Raw genomic sequence first — 23,596 nt, 5'->3', positions numbered from 1 at the left:
CATAGATAAGCAGCAGCGCTGGGCTGAGAGGTGGCAAATGGAGTTTAATGCAGAAAAGTGTGAGGTGATTCATTTTGGAAGGAATAACAGGAAGACAGAGTACTGGGCTAATGGTAAGATTCTTGGCAGTGTGGATGAGCAGAGAGATCTTGGTGTCCATGTACATAGATCCCTGAAAGTTGCCCCCCAGGTTGAGAGGGTTGTTAAGAAGGCGTACGGTGTGTTAGATTTTATTGGTCGAGGGATTAAGTTTCGGAGCCATGAGGTCATGTTGCAGCTGTACAAAACTCTGGTGCGGCCGCATTTGGAGTATTGCGTGCATTTCTGGTCACCGTATTTATAGGAAGGATGTGGAAGCATTGGAAAGGGTGCAGAGGAGATTTACCAGAATGTTGCCTGGTATGGCAAAAAGATCTTATGAGGAAAGGCTGAGGGACTTGAGGTTGTTTTCGTTAGAGAGAAGAAGATTAAGAGGTGACTTAATTGAGGCATACAAGATGATCAGAGGATTGGATAGGGTGGACAATGAGAGCCTTTTTCCTCGGATGGTGATGTCTAGCACGAGGGGACATACCTTTAAATTGAGGGGTGATAGATATAAGACAGATGTCAGAGGTAGGTTCTTTACTCGGAGAGTAGTAAGGGCGTGGAATGCCCTGCCTGCAACAGTAGTGGACTCGCCAACACTAAGGGCATTTAAATGATCATTGGATAGACATATGGACGATAAGGGAATAGTGTAGATGGGCTTTAGAGTGGTTTCACAGGTCGGCGCAACATCGAGTGCCGAAGGGCCTGTACTGCGCTGTAATGTTCTATGTTCTAACTTAAAAATAGTAATTTAAATCAACCCAAAATAGTTATTTAAGTCAAGTTTAAAAATGTTTAAATAGTAATTCAAATTTTCTGCCCTTTTTTCCAGAAGGCGCTGGCGTGTGTTGGAACGTGGTTCTAAGAGTCACCTGAAGTCCCTTGCCCTTAGCAATCAATCATGGATGAGCCCAGAGAATCAGTCTTTATAAGGTGGAAGGCATGGTCACTAAGCTCAATCCTTAATCCTCCCTGATATTGGGGCGTGCATTAACTTTTACCAGCATCAATAGATTGCAAGCAAGAGAAAGGGACCTTTCTAACTTTCCTACGTTGCCCAGGAGCACTGAGCCCTGTTATAATGTGTTTATCGATAATCAGACTGGCATCAACTAACATGGTGCAAACTGTGAATCAAACTTGAGGACCCTGTGATCTGAATATCAGTTCTGAACTGGGTGGTGCATTTAACAACATACCAACTGGGGAACCTCAAAATCTTTTCTCAATCAGAATCATCCTTAGTTCTTCAATATAGCCAGAATATAATCCAATTATATTTGTAGTATGGCCACTCCAAGCTGATGGCACCTATATTTGGTCAGAATGAATTACGGCAGATTAAGCGATGGTTCCCAGATGCCCCATTTTGGGAATCATAATTTTTAATTCAAGTAACTTACATTCAACATCAACAGTGCAATGGACCTATGATGCATGTACGAAATTGGTATATATATATATTGCATTTTGAAAATGTTGCAGTAATATTTTTAAAAGCCTGAGTTCAGGTATATATGTATCTGTTGCAGTAATATTGTTGAAGAATCTAGCTGAAGGTCTCCAGACTCTGTGGCTGCTAAAGATGCAATTAAGATGTGGTAAAAGCGAGAGCATCATTCATTCCAACCATGTTTGTGTTTACACAGAGAGGTTTAATTGAATTTTGTTATGATTGCTGAAGATTCCCTGGAGAGTACATAATGTGAGACGTCCTGTTGATGGGTCAGCTGGGGCCAGAGGGTACCTAAGGGGGTGGCCTGGCGAGGCACCCCTACGATCTGTGGCGCTAAGTTCACAGTGGGCAGTCAGCGGTGTGTGCAGCCGCATGGCTGCCATGCAGGCTGTGGAAATGGTGGTCCATGCCCACCCATCCCGACCCCATGCCCCACCTCCTGGCTGCCACCCACTACTCCCCCTGGCCATGGCAGAAGCCCCCCTCCCCCCCCCCCCCACCTCTGGTTAGCAGCGTAACTGTCAGCACGCTATAGCGCTGATGGACACTTTTCGTATCCCTTCTCTCTCCCTCAGCAGCCACACACCTGTTTCCTTATTTTAAATACCACAAGTGAACCTTGCCATTGGTAATTCTTCCTGTAGGAGGCAGAGCATCGCGGGGGACCTGGAAGTTGCTGTCTCGGGCCCTTTAATGATATGCCCACGGCGTTTACTGTAAAATTTGCATGTCCGTGCTAGCATGCGGCGTGGAATGCATTCACACCACTGTCAAGGCATGGCATTCCATCATGTGCCCGGCGCGGTCTTGATTTTCGGCAATTATCCGATTCTCCCCTGGTCGCGATTCCCGATTCTGGCGTCGCTAGACGGAGAATCCAGCCCATTGTGTTTAAACTTGGGTAAGCAAGTCAGGGGATCGGAGTGGGATAAAAATTATATAATCAATGGGAGGAGCCAGGTCTGGAGCAGGCAATTTAATTTTTAGTTTTGCTAACAGCTTTAAGCTGAGCAGCAGCTTTTGCCATAGGCTGTCAGGTTAATCAGTAGTCTGACACAGACAGAATGATCTGCAGTCTGTTTTCTGAAAGGATCGATCTCTTCAAGCAGTCTTTTCAAGAAATCTCTATACAAGTGTATAGCAAGTAACCCTGTCTTTTCTAACTTTATTTATAAGTGGCTTTTGGCCTTTGCATAGGGGCTGTTTAGCACAGGGCTAAATCGCTGGCTTTGAAAGCAGACCAAGGCAGGCCAGCAGCACGGTTCAATTCCCGTAATGGCCTCCCCGAACAGGCGCCGGAATGTGGCAACTAGGGTCTTTTCACAGTAACTTCATTTGAAGCCTACTTGTGACAATAAAGCGATTTTCATTTCATTTCATAAGTGGAGTTACAGAAATTATAAGTTAGTAGTAAAAAGGGCTTCCTTTTATTTTAAGAATTGTTTAAATTCTTGGTTGAAAACCTTTTGTTGTTAAATGCTTTGTTGAAAAGCTCTTTATGTCATGTTCATGTATTTAAGAATAAACTTTGTTTGAATATAAAATATACCTACGTGGAATCACTCCTGGAGCAAAGTATACTTTCCTCGCAGTACAATTTATTTTTTAAGTGATTGGGTTTCTGGTCCGGTAACCTGACAAATGTTTGGATCTTCACAGACTTCATTGTACAAGGTGCCTTTGTGGATGTTTGCTCTTTTAATTTAACGGTGCAGATTATAAATAAATAAATAAATGCAGCCAATAAGTGGCAGTGGGATGAGGTAGTTACCGTCAATGTACACTGCACTGGTTTCACTGCTGACTGAGTTAACAGATTATTGTTAAAGGTGTGCACATTTTGCATCGGATGAGTGAGTAAAACACTTGTAATGAAGACGTTTATTGATTTTACGTTTGCAACAAGTACATTGGTAAGGGCACTGCCCGAGGAAAATACATTCTAACGAGTGTATCATTTGGGTCAATATTCTTCCACCAATACTTTAAACAGATTCCTGAATTGAAACAGCAAAAGCATTTGCAAGTCTTATGTTATGGCCCTTTCTATCTCACTGTCCATGAAATATAGAAATATGATTGGACGTAACTCTCGCCAAGCAGTTATTGCTTGTGTGGGGGGTTTTCGTGATTCCTGGGGGTATTGTTGAAAAGGGTGTCTTCCTTTCTGGAGATTTATGGGTGGGTCCACCATTACAGACAATGGCATTGCGTCCATTTGTGTTCATAGTGCCTGATGTGTGACCAGATCCGATACAATTACTACGTTGATCACTCTCTTCCTGGAAGCTGGCGGGATGCAATTACTGAAGCGGTTTTCTATCCTGAAAGTGTCGACTGGTACGAAATACAGTTCCACAGCTGATGCCAATCAGTCAGAAATTTGGCCAGGCCGCTGGTCTTTATATGTGGCCCTTGAATCTAAGCGTAAGAAAGTGAGGACATCGAAAGAGTCATTAGATTTCCTGTTGGAATGATACACTGGGGGAGGAAGTTAAAGCGACTCGTCCACTGGTATAAAATCATAGATTTGTTTGAGCACAGAAGAGGAGAAGGCTTGAGTCCTCTAATTTTTGTAATTTTATATTTTTGCATTTTTATATTTTTGCTCTTGATTTTAACAGTACCTGTATTACGCCTGTATTGAATATTTTAAGTTACTTAGATCATAAGATCATAAGACATAGGAGGAGAATTAGGCCACTCGGCCCATCGAATCTTCTCCACCATTCAATCATGGCTGATATTTTCTCATCCCCATTCTCCCGCCTTCTCCCCATAACCCCGATCCCCTTATTAATCAAGAACCTATCTATCTCTGTCTTAAAGACACTCAGTGATTTGGCTTCCACAACATTCTGTGGCAAAGAGTTCTACAGATTCACCACCCTCTGGCTGAAGAAATTCCTCCTCATCTCTGCTTTAAAAGATTGCCCCTTTAGTCTGAGATGGTGTCCTCTGGTTCTAGTTTTTCCTACAAGTGGAAACATCCTCTCCACGTCCACTCTATCCAGGCCTCGCAGTATCCTGTAAGTTTCAATAAGATCCCCCCTCATCCTTCTAAACTCCAACGAGTACAGACCCAGAGTCCTCAACCGTTCCCCATTCGACAAGTTCTTCATTCCAGGGATCATTCTTGTGAACCTCCTCTGGACTCTTTCCAAGGCAGCACATCCTTCCTTAGATATGGGGCCCAAAACAGCTCACAATACTCCAAATGGGGTCTGACCAGAGCCTTACACAGCCTCAGAAGTACATCCCTAGTCTTGTATTCTAGCCCTCTTGACATGAATGCTAACATTGCATTTGCCTTCCTAACTGCCAACTGAACCTGCACATTAACCTTAATTTGGTAGATCTTGACTTAAAACTAAGTGTGATTGTGCTTTGATTAAGTCAAATAATTAATCAATAGTAATCAGTAGTGATATCCTTAACCGTGGAGTTGTTTTTCCAAGACTTTGTTCTTCATACTGGCAATTCTCGCCTGGTGTTCCTTTACATCATGGTCTTCCTTTCTCAAGCTAGACTTATTAAAATAAAACAGAAAACACTGGATAAACTCAGCAGGTCTGGCAGCATCTGTGGCGAGAGAAACAGAGTTAATGTTTCGAGACCGTGTGACTCTTCTACAGAGCGAAAGAGAGGGAGAAATGTGATGAATTTTGTGCTGATTAAGAGGAGGTGGAGTAGGTGGAGCAGAGTCGGCAGGAACGAGGAGGGATTTGACAAATATGTTGTGGGCACAAGGCAAAGGGAGTGTTAAAGACTAAAGAAGGTGCTGATAGTGGCATAAAGGTAAAACCAGCAGAATGTGTGAAGAGCAGAACAAAAGCAAAACTTAAGAACAAGTGACAGATGGTCCTGTGGTGGGTGGGGTGGGGGGAGGGGTGGGTTACATTGGGACCTAAAATGTTATTTTAAAAGGGGGTCAAGATGGAGGAGCGAGTTCATGGTCTGAACTCAATGTTAAGTCCAGAAGGCTGTAAAGCGCCGTATCGGAAAATGAGGTACCGCTCCTCCAGTTTGCAATGGGCTTCACTGGAGCATCGCAGTAGGCTAAGGATGGACCGGTGGGCATGAGAGAAGGTGGTGAGTTTAAATGGCAAGTGACAGGGAGGCCAGGGTCATGCTTGCAGACTGAGCGAAGGTGCTCCACAGAATGGTCACCTAATCTGCGGTTAGTCTCCCTGCTGTAGAGGAGACAGCATTGGGAACAGGCAATACAGTAGAACAAATTGAAGGAGGTGCAAGTGAACTGCTAGTTCACCTGGAAAGACTGTTTACGGCCTTGGACAATGGAAGAGGGAGGAAGTAAAGGGGCACCTTCTGCATTTGCAAGGGAAGGGGTCATGGGAAGGGGATGAGGAGTTGGGGGCCATTGAGGAGTGGACCAGGGAGTGACAGAGGGAGTGGTCCCTGCAGAATGCTGACCATGATGGGGTGAGTGGTAGGTCTGTTTAGTGGTGACTTCAGTTGTTCAAAATGGTGAAAGATGATCTTTTTTCTTGAACCGAGGGTTCCTCCCACCAACTGTGGTTGACGGGCACTCAACTGTGTCCGACCCAACTTGGGGAGTTTGGGGTTTTTTCGGGGTATAAATTGAACATGGGGAAAATGTTTGTGGTGCATCCGGGGGAGCAGAGCAGGGAAATAGAGGATTTACCGCTGAGGAAGGTAACAAGAGACTTCCGGTACTTGGGGATTCAGATAGCCAAGAATTGGGGAACCTTACACCGGCTTAATTTAACACGATTGGTGGAACAGATGGAGGAGGACTTCAAGAGATGGGACATGGTGTCCCTGTCACTGGCAGGTAGGGTGCAGGCGGTTAAAATGGTGGTTCTCCCGAGATTCCTCTTTGTGTTTCAGTGCCTCCCGGTGATGGTCACGAAGGCTTTTTTTAATAGAATCGAGAAAAGCATTATGAGTTTTGTGTGGGCCGGGAAGACCCCGAGAGTGAGGAGGGGGTTCTTGCAGCGTAGTAGGGATAGGGGGGGCTGGCACTACCGAGCCTAAATGATTATTACTGGGCCGCCAATATTTCAATGGTGTGTAAGTGGATGGGAGAAGGGGAGGGAGCGGCGTGGAAGAGATTGGAGAGGGCGTCCTGCAAGGGGACCAGCTTACAAGCAATGGTGACGACACCGTTGCCGTTCTTACCGAAGAAATACACTACAAGCCCGGTGGTGGTGGCAACATTAAAAATTTGGGGGCAGTGGAGACGGCATGGGGGAAGGACGGGAGCCTCGGTGCGGTCCCCGATAAGAAATAACCATAGGTTTGTTCCGGGGAGAATGGATGGGGGATTTGGAGCATGGCAAAGAGCTGGGGTAGTACAATTGAGAGATCTGTTTGTAGATGGGACGTTTGCGAGTCTGGGAGCGCTGACGGAAGAATATGGGTTGCCCCAAGGGAATGCATTTCGGTATATGCAACTGAGGGCTTTTGCGAGGCAACAGGTGAGGGAATTCCCACAGCTCCCGACGCAGGAGGTGCAGGATAGAGTGATCTCAGAGACATGGGTGGGGGATGGCAGGGTGTTGGATATATACAGGGAAATGAGGGACGAGGGGGAGATCATGGTAGATGAGCTGAAAGGGAAATGGGAAGAAGAGCTGGGGGAGGAGATTGAGGAGGGGCTGTGGGCTGATGCCCTACGTAGGGTAAACTCGTCGTCCTCGTGTGCCAGGCTAAGCCTGATACAATTCAAGGTTTTACACAGGGCGCATATGACTGGAGCACGGCTCAGTAAATTTTTCGGGGTAGAGGAAAGGTGTGGGAGATGCTCGAGAAGCCCAGCGAATCACACCCCCATGTTCTGGTCATGTCCGGCATTACAGGGGTTCTGGGTGGGGGTGGCGAGGGTGCTTTCGAAGGTGGTGGGGGTCCGGGTCGAGCCAGGCTGGGGGTTGGCTATATTCGGGGTTGCAGAAGAGCCGGGAGTGCAGGAGGCGAGAGAGGCTGATGTTTTGGCCTTTGCGTCCCTAGTAGCCCGCCGCAGGATATTGCTCATGTGGAAGGAAGCCAAACCCCCGGGCGTGGAGACCTGGATAAACGACATGGCAGGGTTTATAAAGTTAGAACGGATCAAGTTCGTATTAAGGGGTTCGGCTCAAGGGTTCACCAGGCGGTGGCAACCGTTCGTCAACTACCTCACAGAACGATAGAGGGAATGAAAAGGAAGAAAGACAACAGCAGCAACCCGGGGGGGGGGGGGGGGGGGGGGGGGCGGGGCGGGGGGGGTGGTGTTTGTATCTTTGGAGAGTAACTATTTTTGACAAGGCAGTTGCCATTTAGTTTTGGTTTTTTTGTTCCTGTTTATATATTATTTATTTATTTGTTTAAAACTGGCCACTGTTATTTATATTACTTTATTGTTGTTTAAAAGAAAAACTATGTACTGTTATGTTTGGCCAAAAAATCTTGAATAAAATATATTTTTTTAAAAACTGTGTCCGACCCATTCCCGATCCATCTCCCACACCTCTACCCTCACACCATCCCCTCCCTCCCAGAACCATGAACCCCTTGTCTTCACTTTTCACTGCACCAGCCTCCGCATTCAGCCATTTTTGCCAACACCAGCATGATGCCACCGCTACTCCCCGACTCGATCACTGTAGCCCTGACTTTCTTCCCCCATCCTGCGTCTATCCAATTTCCTTTTGAAATGATTGATTGTCTCCGCTTGTCCCACCCTCTTGGCAAGTGACTTAGAGCTGAGCGGACAGACGGTGCGTAGATACACAACCGGCATCGTCCTGGAAAAGCAGGACACTGTGGATGCTGGAACTCTTGGAATAAAAACAGGAGAACGCTGGGAACACTCAGCAGGTCCGGCAGCATCTGTGGAGAGAGAAACTCACTCCTCACTGATTTGTGGACTGCTTCCTGAATTTCCTGTTTTTATGCCAAGATTCAATTTTTCAGTCAGTGCTACCTGCCATTTCCAGCTGTTTTAGGTCATTTATTCCATTTCTCTATTTTATCTTTCTCCTGCTTTGTCTATAGGAGCTCTTGTGGAGTCGTGGTATTGTCCCTGTCTCTGAGCCATAAGCCCGGGGTAGATCTGATGACCAAGTAAGGAGTATTCATAATGTGACCCAACAGGCTGATTATCTGTAGAAACATTAACTGTTGCTGCCAGATCTGCGGGGTTTATCCAGCATTTTCTGTTTTTATTTTAGGCTGATTATCAGCTTGTGAATCCTTCCAATATGCATGCCAATAGTGCAGGTGGTAGAATCCCGACAGTGCAGGAGGCAATTCAGCCCATCAAGTCTGTACCGACCCACCAAAAGAGCACTCTATCATCATAGTCAACAGTTAATACTCCTTACTTGGTCATAGAATCCCTACAGTGCAGAAGGAGGCAATTCGGCCCATCGAGTCTGCACCGACTCTCCAAAAGAGCACCACACCTAGGCCCACTCCCCCACACTATCCCGTAACCCCATCTAACCTTTGGACACTTAAGGGGCAATTTTAGCATGGCTAATCCACCCAACCCGCACATCTTTGGACTGTGGGAGGAAACCGGAGCACCCCGAGGAAACCCACGCAGACATGGGAAGAAACTCCACACAGTCGGCCAAGGTCGGTCCCTGATGCTGTGAGGCAGCAGTGCTTGGGGGCAGCACGGTAGCATTGTGGATAGCACAATTGCTTCAGAGCTCCAGGGTCCCAGGTTCGATTCCGGCTTGGGTCACTGTCTGTGCGGAGTCTGCACATCCTCCCCGTGTGTGTGTGGGTTTCCTCCGGGTGCTCCGGTTTCCTCCCACAGTCCAAAGATGTGCAGGTTAGGTGGATTGGCCATGTTAAATTGCCCTTAGTGTTGGGTGGGGTTACTGGGTTATGGGGATAGGGTGGAGGTGTTGCCGTTGGGTAGGGTGCTCTTTCCAAGAGCCGGTGCAGACTCGATGGGCTGAATGGCCTCCTTTTGCACTGTAAATTCTATGACTAAATCTATGACTAATAACCACTGTGCCACCGTGACGCCCGTTCAGCCCCTTCTGGGACTAACAGAGCTCCGGTGGATGGTTGGAATGAATCAGACTGGTGTCACCAGCAGGAGGTTCGATCCCTGTTCTGGCTGGGGTGGATTTGTGACCTGCCTCCAATGTCCTATCCGTGGTGGAGGCAATGCTGCCCCGCTATCACACTGTCAGCAAAACTGTTCCCAGATTGTCCTATAGCCCACACCACTAGGAGGTGCGCGAGAGTCAAACAAAGATAAAAATGTGCTCTCATTCTCGGGGAGTTACAAATCCAGCGATCATGACAGCGTTCTGGGGCTCTTGAATCTGTGGGACCCCGCTAATAATGAGCCATGCCTCCCATACTTTCCAATCTGAGTGCAAGCTCAAAGAGGGACGATTTTTAAACCATTTTTTTGTGATATTCGCATACTGAAAGCAATGAAAGAGAATGTGCAGAAGGAAAACCTGTTCATTCTAATAAATCAGGACTAGCACAACAGCTTACCGACGAGAAGAATGGTTCCCTCCCCCCTCCCCCCTCCCCCGCAAGATCGATGGCGTTGATCAAGAAGGAAAATGGACAGAGATTCCTATTCCCTGACTTTCTCGATACTGGGGATGCTGTTTCAGGAAAGGGGGTGGGGTCCGGGTCTTGTTGCTGCTGTTTCATTCTTGACTCAGACTTCCTGGTCCTTGCCCTTCCCCTATCCCAGCCCAAATCTAACCTGGTTGCTGCTGTTTCATTCTTGACTCAGACTTCCTGGTCCTTGCCCTGCCCCGATCCCAGCCCAAATCTAACCTGGCTGAACTGCTCCATCCTCTCCCGGAGGCTCCCCGCCCAAAGCCATTATCCCTGAGCATGTTTCAGATGAAAGGTAATAATTCAAGAGGCGCATCTTCCAACTTAACTCTAACTTCCACCTATTTTGTGACTAATTGGTGTCGATTGGCTGGAGGCTTGTGCAATGGCAGTAACAGGCGGAGTTTGTGGTAATGAGTCACTCTCAAGTGTAGTGGCTACATTCAGCCAAGCCTGCTTGCTGGTCACTGATATAGAGGACTGCATCCGACAGGGAGAAGAGCCCCCAGGACAGAATGCACTGGATTTCTGTTACATTTGGCTTGTTGATTGTAGGCACGACGTGTGGTAAGTTTACATCTTCCCCTTATTCACGAGTGTGGTGTATTGAACATAAATGAGTTCAGATTTTTTTCTTTTTAAAACCCTTTTACCATTTAGTTCATAGGATTGAGACAACAAATCTCGACTCCATACCTCTCACTTTAAAAAAACAAATCTATTGGAATTCGAAACAATGAATGCACTATCTTTGACCAACTCTCAATTAAACATGCCTTTGGCATACCTGTTAGCTTATCAATTGAATGTTTTAACATGCTCCAAACTTTATTGGAGGGCGGGCAAGTTAATAGTACAGACAACTGCCCGTTTTATTTTGTTTCTGAATTTTATACTGATATAGTTTTAAATCCACAGGCTGCAATGAGAATTGCACATCTGCACAGATCTTAATTGTTAAGTAAACCCCGGTGGTAACAACTTCTTGTTCCTTTTTATTGGACATTGTGGCAGTGTTGATTATTTGAAATGACAAAGTCTGTGCTTGTTCCTAACCTTGCTTTAACCTTGCTGATTTGCTTTATCCACCAGCTGCCTCTCCTCCCTGGTCTAACTCACTTCCTGAAGTAGAGAAATATGAAGTAGTGAAACCTCGTTTAATGAGCACCATTCTCAACAAGAGAGATTTGTCTCCATCGAAGGTGGGAACCGAGTACATCACCCTTAAGAATATGTTTATAGCAAATGCGTGATTTTTTTTTTTCCCTGAACGACTGGGTTATAAGTGGGAATTGTTCAAGCGATTGATTACAGAATAGAAAATGGTTTGACCCCAGTGAATCAATTAGGGGAATTCCAGAGTTAGTGAGGGGCTGGAATAATAACAGCAGCGTGTGGGTAGAACTGGGATGGCATTGACACTGTTAACTAATGCTGGTTAAGGCATTGAGTAGCTAAGACATGGAGACTGAATCTTTAGTTTGACTTGAGGCCTGTGCTGTTAGCTTTTCTCAATGTAAGTGTCCTCTGGAGTCCTGAGTTTGTGGTGGTGGGGGGTGGGAGGTGCTGATAACTCTGCTGTTGAGGTTATATGTATCCAAACATTGCTGTCTGGGCCATTCAGTTGTACAGCATTGAACTCTCAGTCAAATACATGTTGATACCATGAAGTTTCCTACACTTGGATAACACAGAATTGGTCGAATTGCAAGTAGACAAACCGCAGCCCCAATAGCTGTGAAGTGGGAGGACAAATAAGAGGGTTTTGACCACAATCTTTATCATGAATGAAATGAAAATCGCCTATTGTCACAAGTAGGCTTCAAATGAAGTTACTGTGAAAAGCCCCTAGTCACCACATTCCGGCGCCTGTTCGGGGAGGCTGGTACCGGAATTGAACCGCGCTGCTGGCCTGCTGTGGTCTGCTTTCAAAGCCAGCGATTTAGCCCTGAGCTAAACCAGCCCCATGCCTTTGGATATTAATGATTTGGATGAGGGAACAAAATGTAACATCTCAAAGTTTGCAGGTGATATCAAGTTGGGTGGGAGAGTGAACTGTGACAAGGATGCAGAGCTCCTACAACATGATCTGGACAGGTTGGGCGAGTGGGCAAATCAATGGCAGATGCAATATAATTTGGATAAGTGTGAGGTTATTCACTTTGGAAGCAAAAACAGGAAGGCCGATTACTACCTGAACGGTTGTAAATTAGGAGAGGGGCGTGTGCAGCGGGACCTGGGTGTCCTTGTGCACCAGTCGCTGAAGGTAAGCATGCAGGTGGTAAAGAAGGCTAATTGTATGTTGGCCTTCATTGCAAGAGGTTTCGAGTAGGGAGCAGGGAAGTGTTGTTGCAATTATACAGGGCCTTAGTGAGGCCACACCTGGAGTATTGTGTGCAGTTTTGGTCTCCTATTCTGAGGAAGGATATTTTTGCTCTCGAGGGAGTGCAGCGAAGGTTTACCAGACTGATTCCAGGGATGGCAGGACTGTCATGAGGAGAGATTGGCTGGAGTTCTGAAGAATGAAGGGGGAATCTCATAGTCTTATAAAATTCTAACAGAACTAGACAGGGTAGATGCATGTTACCAATGATGGGTGTGCCCAGAACCAGGGGTCACAGCCTGAGGATTCCAGGTAAACCATTTCGGACAGAGATGAGGAGACATTTCTTCACCCAAAGAGTGGTGAGCCTGTGGACCACAGGAAGTAGTTTATGTTAAAACATTGAATATATTCAAGAGGCGGCTAGATATAGCACTTGGGACAAATGGGATCAAAGGTTATGGGGAGAAATCAGGATTAGGCTATTGAGTTTGATGATAAGCCAAGATCATGACAGAGCAGGCTCGAAGGGCCAAAAGGCCTCCTCCTGCTCCTATTTTCAATGTATCTATATGGAAGTTTTGCCAGGGACCATAAAAGTTAGCGGTGTAATGGAGGCATTCAAAATGTAACAATGAACTAATCGGACTATTGTCCATGCTGGTAAAGCTTCTGGAATCCATAATAGAGTCGAATATATATCTACCTGGAAAAAGAGGACTTTAGGCGGCTAACACCAGACTTATAAAGACTGTAAGAAGTAGGAAATAGCCTTTCAGCCCCTCAAGCCCATTCTGCCTTTAAACAGGATTATGGCTGATCCGACATTCCTCGTGTCCAATCTCCCCTTTCCCTGAAACCCTTGATTCCCTTGACACTCAACCCTCTGGAAGAAGAAATTCTTCCTCTTCTCAGTCTGAAATGGGTTCTGGTCCTGGACTATCCCATGAGGGAAAACATCCCCCCCCCCCCCAGCATTTACCCCGTCAAGCCGAATGCTCCTTTCAATGAGATTACTGCTCAATCATCTAAATTCCAACGAGTAGAGTCCCAACCTGTTTAACATTTGCTTATAAAACCATTCCTCCATACCAGGTATCATCCTAGTGAACCTTCACTGAACCCATGAAATAATATCTTTCCTTTAAGTATAAGGGACCAAAACTGCTCTTAGTATTCCAGATATGATCTCACCAGTACGTTGTACAGTTGCAGCAAGCTTCCTAACTCTTGTATTCCAAGCCCCTTGAAATAAGGAGCGACATTCCATTACTGCACAAGTAACCCCAAATCCCTTGACAAACGTTATAAAGTAACTTAATAAAGTACTGTTCATGAGGCTTGTTGATGAAATGAAAGTAAGTTTATATGTTCCCAGACTAGTCATCCAGGGACCTGGGCTCACGATCTGGGGATTTGTTCAAACCCTACCTCATTCAGTTAATTACATTTTGTTAAATTTAGACTAAAATGCTGGCATCAGCAATAACCATGTAACTATGGGATGTCATTAAAAAAACATTAGATTCGCTGATGGCTTTTGAGGAGGGAAATGTAACATCCTTATCGTGTCCGACCACTGACAGTCCCGACCACTAGCAATGTGGGGGAATCCTTACCCTCGGAAGTGGCCTAGCAAAACCACTCGGTTGTACCAAAGCTGCTGGAGGAGAAGCTGTGGGAGGACCTTCTCCACAAGGACCTGCTTCTCTTTTGGCAAGCGTGAATGACCAATCATTGTTGGCTTTGCCAGCAATGGCCACATCCTACGACTGAGTTTAAAAAAAATAAATGGGAGGTTGGCTAAAGGGCAGAACGAATAATGGTTAACAAACGTGTTGTGTCTGAAGGGATGTAAAGAGTGGTGTCCTACAGGGGTCACTTTTGGAACCGCTGTTTTTGTTAATATAGAAAAGGTGTGTGTCAGGGATGCAAAGTCAGAAAATTGCAAATTGCATTAAAATATGAATCTTCAGGGCAATGCGGACAGATGATCACGTTAAACGGCACAGTGATTAGCACTACTGCCTCACATAACCAGGGACCCGGATTTAATTCCGGCCTCGGGTGAACGTGTGGAATTTGCACTTTCTCCCCCGTGTCTGTGTGGGTTTCCTCCCGGGTTCTCCGGTTTCCTCCATAGATGTGCAGATAAGGTGGATTGACCATGCTGAATTGCCCTTTGGTGTCCAAAAGGTTAGGTCGGGTTACGGAGATGGGGTGGGAGAGTGGGCCTAGGTCGGGTTCTCTTTCTGATGGTTGGTACAGACCCGATGGGCCAAATGACTTCCTTCTGCAGTGTTGAGACCCTATGAGTCTATGAATTTTAAAGCAAATAAATATGGGGCAGAATATTGTAGCCGCCCCTCCACCCCCATGGTGTTTGATTGGGGGGGGGGGGGGGGGGGGGGGTAGTTATTAATCTGACTGGAGAGTGGGCGGGTGGGAACCCCGGTCACATTCCTGCCTCTATCCTGATCCAAGTCCTGGAAAGCCTGTGGGCAGCCTCCCTACCCCGCCACCAATTAATGCCCACTTCAGGGTTTCATTCCACCAATGCTGGTATTGACCCAGCGATGGGTGGCACACCATGCAGGAAGCACAACAAGCAAGCCTGTGCGCGGTTGCTTGTGTACGCGCAGGGTAGGGGGTCTCGTACAAAGGCGCAGTGCCTGATTGAAGGGCCTGTCTTTGGGTCGGGGCACTGAGATTGACTGATGCTCTTCATCACCTAAGAACATCCCAAAGGTGCCTTGCAACCAATGAAGTAGTTTTGAAGCATCATTGTTGGAATGGAGGCTAAGTCATTGAATATTAGTCAAAAGGTTGTCATCTTATTGGATGACCGAACGGACTTGATGGGCTGAATGGCTATTCCTCCTATTTCTTTTTTAAAAATAGATTTAGAGTACCCAATTAAGGGGCAATTTAGCGCGGCCAATCCACCTACCCTGCACATCTTTGGGTTTCGGGGGTGAGACCCACGCAGACACGGCGAGAATGTTCAAACTCCACACGGACAGTGACCCAGAGTCGGGATTGAACCCAAATCCTCGGCGCCGTGAGGCAGCAGTGCTAACCACTGCACCACCGTGCTGCCCCTATTCCTCCTATTTCTTATAAATTTCAGAAACATGGAAGCCAATCTGCACAGAGAAAGATCCCATAGTTGGCAATGAGTCACGTGACCGTGTTTTTTTTTGTGTGATGTCATTTGAGGCGTAAACATGGGGCAGTGCAATTGGATAAATGCTTTTCATCAAACTAGTACCGTAGGACTTTTTCTGATCGCCTGAGAGACGGGCCCCAGTTAAGTAGCTCAGCTGAAACCCTGGACTATGCTCTGAATATGGGTTTAGGCACTGAATTCAATTTTTCTTTTCAAATCTGCGATCAATATAAGTGACCATGAAGGTTTGGGATTGTCGTTAAGCCCCCGACTGCCTCACTGCTGACGTTTTTGGGAAGGTAAGCTGCCACTTTGGCTCGGACTGGCTAACCTGACTCCGGCCCCACACCAGTGCGGTTCTGAAGTGAGCTGGTAAACCGCTCGGAAACTGGGTTGTCTGACCAATGCCAGCTTTGACAGCGATGCCCACATCCTGAGAATGAGTGAACAGTAAACAAAACCGACCAGGCAGTTCGTCATCTGAAAGACAATGCAAGATTCCTTCAGCGCTGCCAAGAGTCGGCCATTTATGTCAACATCTGGAGCAGGACCTGAACCTCTGACCTTCTGTTTCCAAGAACATGACCACTGAGCCAGACTGACTCAAGATGCTGGGAAATGGCACAGGTGTGGTTGAATGCTGGAAACTATTCAGTTCTGATGCTGTATTCCCAGAGCTCTCTGAAAAAGGCGGCACCGTCCGTTCTCACCTGATGTGGTTGTGAAACCATTTCAATGAGTTTATAAATAAAATTCAGCCAAGTTGGATTGTGCTTTAACCATAAAAAAGACATTAAAGGAAAACCTCACAGTGAAATGAAATGGGCCAGATGATCTTGAAGCAAGTAATTATTCATGTTGTGAAAGCATTTGGGATAACCTATTTCAAAAGTTACTTAGACATACCCTTTCTCTCAGTGTTAATTATAAATATTGAACAGAGGAAGCCTCTGCAAGTACATCTTGGTGTAGGTGTTCTTAGCCAACGTGGTCTTGATTATCAGAACAATATTGTTTTTCTCTTTTCCCCCCCCCCCCCCCCCCCCCCTCCTTCCCCATTATTCAGATCGTCCATCCAGAAAAAATCACCTATTCCGTAAATGCAGAAGGGAAGGAACTCATTGTTCATCTCGAAAAGAATGGGTAAGGTTGTGTGACTTCCTTTTTTTTAAGAACAGTACCGCTTTCTTCTCGAGTTGATTTTGGAGAGCAGGCCTTTTTTTTTATTATTGATATAAAGTCACTTTATTGTGTTACTGTTTTAAAAAGGGTCAGTGTGATCCCTTTGCAAGCCAGAGATTTTGTTTGTACTAAGGTGTGTCCAGCACTGGGGTTGCAATGCAGTCTCGGCCGGTGTTTAAGGAACTGTAAAAACATTAGTGTGCGCACAGTGGTCATGGGCTCAAAGCGCACAGTGGTCATGGGCTCAAAGCAGTCTTGTGTGGAAACCCCAGTCCTCCCATTGTGGACAGTGCGGAAGGATGTAACACGTTACAGAGTGACATAGATAAGCTGCAGAGCTGGGCTGAGAGGTGGCAAATGGAGTTTAATGCAGAAAAGTGTGAGATGATTCATTTTGGAAGAAATAACAGGAAGACTGAGTACTGGGCAAATGGCAAGATTCTTGGTAGTGTGGATGAGCAGAGAGATCTCGGTGTCCATGTACATTGATCCCTGAAAGTTGCCACCCAGGTTGAGAGGGTTGTTAAGAAGGCGTACGGTGTGTTAGCTTTTATTGGTAGAGGGATTGAGTTTCGGAGCCATGAGGTCATGTTGCATCTGTACAAAACTCTGGTGCGGCCGCAATTGGAGTATTGCGTGCAGTTCTGGTTGCCGCATTATATGAAGGATGTGGAAGCATTGGAATGGGTGCAGAGGAGATTTACCAGGATGTTGCCTGGTCTGGAGGGAAGATCTTATGAGGGAAGGCTGAGGGATTTGAGGTTATTTTCTTTAGAAAGACGGTTAAGAGGTGACTTAATTGAGGCATACAAGATGATCAGAGGATTAGATAGGGTGGACAGCGAGAGCCTTTTTCCTCGGATGGTGATGTCAAGCACGAGGGGACATAGCTTTAAATTGAGGGGAGATAGATATAGGACAGATGTCAGAGGTAGGTTCTTTACTCAGAGAATAGTAAGGGTATGGAATGCCCTGCCTGTAATAGTAGTGGACTCGCCAACATTAAGGGCATTTAAATGGTCATTGGATGGTCATTGGATAAACATATGGATGATAAGGAAATAGTGTAGATGGGCTTTAGAGTGGTTTCAAAGATCGGCGCAACATCGAGGGCCGAAGGGTCTGTACTGCGCTGTAAATGTTCTATGTACTGGGGTTCCACAATTAAATTAATTTTCCACTTCAACTTTCTGTTGGTTCCTACTCGGCAGGAGAAAGTTGGTTCCTACTCGGCAGTGTGGATTAATGGAGCAGCCATTTAATGTCAAACATGAAGTGGCGCAGCATAAGTTTTGAAATAAAGATTGCATTTAAATAGAAACGAGTCCTATTCTCCATTCTGGCAACTTGACTCCACTGGTGGGAGCATGTTCTACTGTAAACCACTGCTTTAACTCCAGGATGTATTGCATGAATGAAATTAATATGACCATGGTAATGTACTGTTTAATGTACCGTTTAAATTAACGGCTTTTGCACTGGTTGGATAGTATACCAGGTCCTTGTGGAACAGTTTGGGTAGAATGGAACAAGTCAAAGATCATGCTGGTCTCTGCAACTTTTATACCATGTTATGAATGTCTTATTTGATTTTTTTTTTTTTTTTTGTGACCTATTCCAGTGCAAATATATCTCTGGGCCTATCAAAAAATACATGTTTGTTAAATATGGTAAGAGCACAATTCTTGTTAGTTGACTGTAATGTTTTTCAGAGATAGCAGCCCCGAGATAGCAGTCTTGTGTAAAGGAAGGCAGTTTTTTTATAAAACCACAGGAAATGTGATGATGGTAAACTAATCGGGAGTGATTCTGAGAACAAGACGAGGCCCTGAGGCTATTTCTCAACAGCATCATTAACTCATTCACTTTGAACACTTCTGTTAAAGTAACAAGAGAAGGAGGCACCTCTGACTGCATGGAATGCCTGTATCTCCCAATATAATGTCAGGAAAGGGTGGAACACTGAGAGAATGAAAAATGTGCAAAGCAATCATAGAATTTATAGTGCAGAAGGAGACCATTCGGCCCATCGGGTCTGCACTGGCTCTTGGAAAGAGCACCCTACCCAAGCCCACACCTCCACCCTATCCCCATAACCCAGTAACCCCAACCAACACCAAGGGCAATTTAGCATGGCCAATCCACCTAACCTGCACATCTTTGGACAGCAGGAGATTGGGAAAGTGACACTGAGACACAGGGCCTACTGACTCTCATAAATATTCAGCCAATTGGAAAGAAATGGAGCGAGGCAAACCTATGCAGAGGGGGGACAGAGGGCATGGAGGGGATCACTGGGAGAATGGGGCACAGAAAGATGCACAGAGCACATCCCGTTCTCCTCACTCCTCCAATCCATGTTGTCAGACTTTTGTCTTGTAGGTTTCTCCCTCCACTCAAACAGCGAGATAACCAAAATCATCAATTTGGCTTCTACCAGAAACTCCATACCCTTGCTGCAGAATCCATCACCCTTCCTGGGTTAGGTCTCCAGTTGATTGTTCACCACCACAGCGTCTTATTTGACTCTGAGCCAACTTTCCAACCCACTGTCGGCTCTCCATTCTTGAGACCACCTAATTCCACCTCTTCGGCATTTCTCACCCCCATCCTTCCCTCATTTCATCTGCTGTGGACCTCCTTATCTGGGCCTTTGTCATCTACAGGCCTGACTATCTGGACCACCCTCCGATCCTCTGCTCACATAAAACTATTCCACCCGTCTCGAGCCACCCTCTACCATTGCCTCAGTCTGCAATACAAACTCCACTGACTCTGCTAATAGATGAGTAAACCTTGTGCACAAGTTTTAACCTGCTCAAGCTGAATTAGTAAAGTTAATTCTTTGAGCTGATCAGATAGCCAGAAAGAGTGCAGTTCCTATAATAATTAAGAATGGAATTAAGCTTCTAAATTTTTAATCAAAGACCCTTTGCGCCTGGGTCTGCTAAGTAGATTGGTTGCATTCAATTATATAAAAATTGGCAGCACGGTAGCATAGTGGTCAGCACAGTTGCTTCACAGCTCCAGGGTCCCAGGTTCGATTCCCGCTTGGGTCACTGTCTATGCGGAGTCTGCACGTTCTCCCCGTGTGAGCGTGGGTTTCCTCCCACAGTTCAAAGATGTGCGGGTTAGGTGGATTGGCCATGATAAATTGCCCTTGGTGAACAAAAAGGTTGGGTGGGGTTACTGGGTTACAGGGATAGGGTGGAGGTGTGGGCTTGGGTAGGGTGCTCTTTCCAAGGGCCGGTGTTGACCCGATGGGCCGAATGGCTTCCTTCTGCACTGTAAATTCTATGAAAAATAAAGAAACCCAAGAGGAGGGCCAGCACCCTTTATTGCAGGATGCCATTAAGGTTGAACCTTCTGGGGAAGAAGGTGAGATATGAGCTAATGATTAGGCAATGCCAGGCAGGAGGAAGGATTTTACTGAATTGAGTTGGTGTAGCAGTCAATGAGGCTTCATTTCACAGTGGTACGGGTGCGAGCTTGTGTGGAGCTGCATCAACTCTCAAGCTTTTGTTGAGACCCCTCAGTCCAGCTCCAATTCATTTTATTTTCTGCTTCAACAGGGGTCTACTGGTCAAGCATTATACTGAAACCCATTACTTAGAAAATGGAACGGAAGTAGTGGAAACGCCATTTCTGGTATTTGTCTGCCATCTATTTAATTTTAAAATGGTTTGTGTAATTAAAGTGTTTTATATCTCGGCATTCTGTTGATGTTTTAATTTGCAATGGTGTGATTTGTCACAGGACCATTGTAATTATCATGGTGTGATTGAAGGCATCAATGATTCCTCTGCCAGTATCAGCATCTGCACTGGACTCCGGTATGTAATAGCTCTCTCCTTCCTTTAAGCTGCTTTTATTATTGATAATTATAAGACCACAGGATGTAGGAGCAGAAGTAGGCCATTCGGCCCATCGAGTCTGCTCCGCCATTCAATTAGATCATGATTGATGATCCATAATTTCACTTTCCCGCCTGATCCCCATCACCCTTATTCCTTGAGTGATTAACAATTTGTCTATCTCTGCCTTGAACGTACTTGCATGCCCAGCCTCTACAACCCTCTGCAGTAAAGGATTCCACCGATTCAATCCCCTCGGAGAAGAAATTCCTGCTCATCTGTTTAAAATGGACAACCTCTTACTCATATGCCCTCTGGCACCATAGATCTTTGACTTTCCCACAAGGGGAAATAATCTCTCCGCATCTACCCTGTCAAGCTCCCTAAGAATCCTAATATATCTCAATAAGATCGCCTCCCATTGTTCTTAACTGCAATGAGTACAGACCTAATCTCCCCTCAGAAGAAAATCCCTCCGTACCCAAGATCAACCAAGTGAACCTTCTCTGGACAGCCTCCGATGCCAGTATATCTTTCCTTCGATAAGGGACCATTAATTATCCTACTACTTCTTCCTCCCAAGAACCGAGTTGACACCAGAAATCTTGTTCAGCCCATCCATCATTTCCCTCATAGCTTTCCAATCAGCGCATGTTAGCAGAGCCTTGGGCCCACTAGCGGTAGTTAAGATGGGTGTTTGCTGTCTCTAATGAAGAGACCTAACCAAAAAGATGCTCCATCTTACAGGCAGGCCAAGAACCATGGGATCCACTTCCAACAGTGGTAGTTAAATGTAATTAATGACAAACGATCAGTGGAGCTGTACTGACACTAGTATAATCTGTGGGTAGGAAAGTCTTGAGTTAAAAGTACAAAGCGGCTTGATTCTTTTTTTAAACATTGTGAAATGGTGCAGTTTAACACCCTCCGATTTACAGTTGAGAAATGATGGATTAATATACATGGAGTAATGGATCAGTCTGTACAAGGTACAGTACATTTGGCAAGAGGAAATGGCCGCCAAAAGGTGGAACTTAGCCAAAGCCATTCGACAGTGAACAATGGAAATTGTCTGAAAAGAATCATTGATTCACAACACTGCAGACTGAACAATAAAACCGCTCGAGGAAGGCAGCAAAACAATTAATTAGCACCCACAAAAGAAGCTATAATTCATTTGGATTTGAGCTATATTTAGTTGCACAAAAACTGAAAATGCTGGACAATCTCAGCAGGTCTGACCGCATCGGTGAAGAGAGAATGGAGCTGACGTTTCGGGTCTGGATGACGCTATGTCAAAGGTGTCATACAACCAATGATTGCCAGCTGTGCTGAAGAGAATTTTCCAGTGAACTTGCGCTAAGTGGGCATAAGAATTAGACTCCACAGTGTAACTGGATGAGGGGGAACTTGAAAATAGTTTTAAATAAGCAATGTCTGTTTAAAATGGTGCCTTCAGGTTGATGAAAATGCACCAAATATGATTTTCATCAGTTGTCTTTTTTAAAAAAAATGTTTATTAAAAATTTTTTATTCTCCTTTTTCACATTTGCTCCCAAATTTACACCAAACAATAATCAATAACGAATGTAATGTCAATCCCCATATCAATAACAACAATCCCATCCTCCCATCAAATCCCAGATATAAGCCCGCATGTTAACATAAACAAATGACGAAAAGGAATCGCCCATAGTCACCATTAACATATACAGTCCATCTCCCCCTCCCAACCCTCCGCTAATGTTCGATGTGATCCAATTCTCGAAAGTGCATAATGCCCATGAATTGTAGAACCCCCCCCCCCCCCCCATCCTTCCCCTCAGTTCAAATTTGACCTTTTCAAACGTCAGGAATTCCAGCAGGTCCCCCCCCCGCCGGGACAGGGTGAAGAGGTTGATCTCCACCCCAACAAGGATCCGCCTTCGGGCGATCAACGAGGCGAAGGCTACAACATCTGCCTCCATGCCCATTTCCAACCCCGGCTGGTCCGACACGAGGGCCCGGGTCCAGTTTCACCAGTTGTCTTTCTCGAGGAGGGGTGGGCACCCCTTCCATCCACCCATCAATCCAACACCTTCAATATTCACTCCCTCCACTGCCCACGCACAGTGGCAGCCGTGTGTACCATCTACAAGATGCACTACAGAGCTCACCAAGGCTACTTCAGCATCTTCCAAATCCATGACCTCTGGCACCTAGAAGGAGATGGGCAGCAGACGCTTGGGAACACTACCACCTGCGAGTTCCCCTCCACGTCACACACCATCCCGACTTGGGGTTACATCCCCGTTCCTTCGCTGTCGCTGGGTCAAAATCTTGGAACTTCCTCCCTGAGAGCACGGTGGATGTACCTACCCCACGTGAAATGTCACCACTTTCCCCAGAAGGAATAAACAGTTAGAACCAGTATTCTTCTTCTCTCCGTTTCACTGTTTTTCCTTCTGGGTCTCGAAGGTAATTAGGGATGGGGAATAAATTCTGGCTTAGCCCCCACGGCATGTGAAAGAAGAGAGGGAGACTTGACGTTCCCATGCCAGGTAAATCACTAATTCCTTACTTTTATATAAGAAAATATGGGGAGAGCATTGTGAATAAAAAGTATTCCTCCTGGACTTTCCCCCCTACCCTGTCTAACATTTGTGAAATTTGAACATCCTTTATGCATCAAAGCAAGCAATCTTTGATTTGGAATTAATGTGTTTGTTAATGTTGTTTTCCAGGGGCATCCTCACAGCTGGGAGTAATGTCTACTTAATTGAACCACTGGAAGGAACTCAAACTGGAGAACACGCGTTGTACAGACAGCAGCACCTGAAACTTAAACGTGGATCGTGCAGCGCACGCAACTTTACACTTTATGACAATGGACCCAAAACGGCCGCACTTTACCAACCTCCTGTCAGGGTACAACACTCCTGTGAACGTTTCTGGTGCTTTTAAACATTTGGATACATGTT

The 23,596-nt window shown here is 45.7% G+C and overlaps 1 protein-coding gene across 1 annotated transcript in view; it reads left to right on the top strand.

Moving 5' to 3' along the window:
* The first annotated feature begins 10,421 nt into the window (after positions 1-10,421).
* adam8a (ADAM metallopeptidase domain 8a) overlaps positions 10,422-23,596 on the top strand; it is a 50,007-nt gene continuing 36,832 nt past the window's right edge. Inside the window, exons 1-6 of the mRNA XM_072491665.1 lie at positions 10,422-10,675; positions 11,201-11,310; positions 16,667-16,743; positions 20,355-20,430; positions 20,539-20,615; positions 23,360-23,543. Of these exons, the coding sequence (XP_072347766.1) occupies positions 10,624-10,675; positions 11,201-11,310; positions 16,667-16,743; positions 20,355-20,430; positions 20,539-20,615; positions 23,360-23,543 (576 nt within the window). The 5' untranslated portion in view covers positions 10,422-10,623. The remainder of the gene's footprint in view (positions 10,676-11,200; positions 11,311-16,666; positions 16,744-20,354; positions 20,431-20,538; positions 20,616-23,359; positions 23,544-23,596) is intronic.

This window comes from Scyliorhinus torazame, chromosome 28, assembly GCF_047496885.1.
Source record: "Scyliorhinus torazame isolate Kashiwa2021f chromosome 28, sScyTor2.1, whole genome shotgun sequence".
Classification (NCBI taxonomy): domain Eukaryota; kingdom Metazoa; phylum Chordata; class Chondrichthyes; order Carcharhiniformes; family Scyliorhinidae; genus Scyliorhinus; species Scyliorhinus torazame.
Note: the sequence above shows the minus strand (reverse complement) of the source record. Positions and strands in the feature narration are given on the sequence as shown.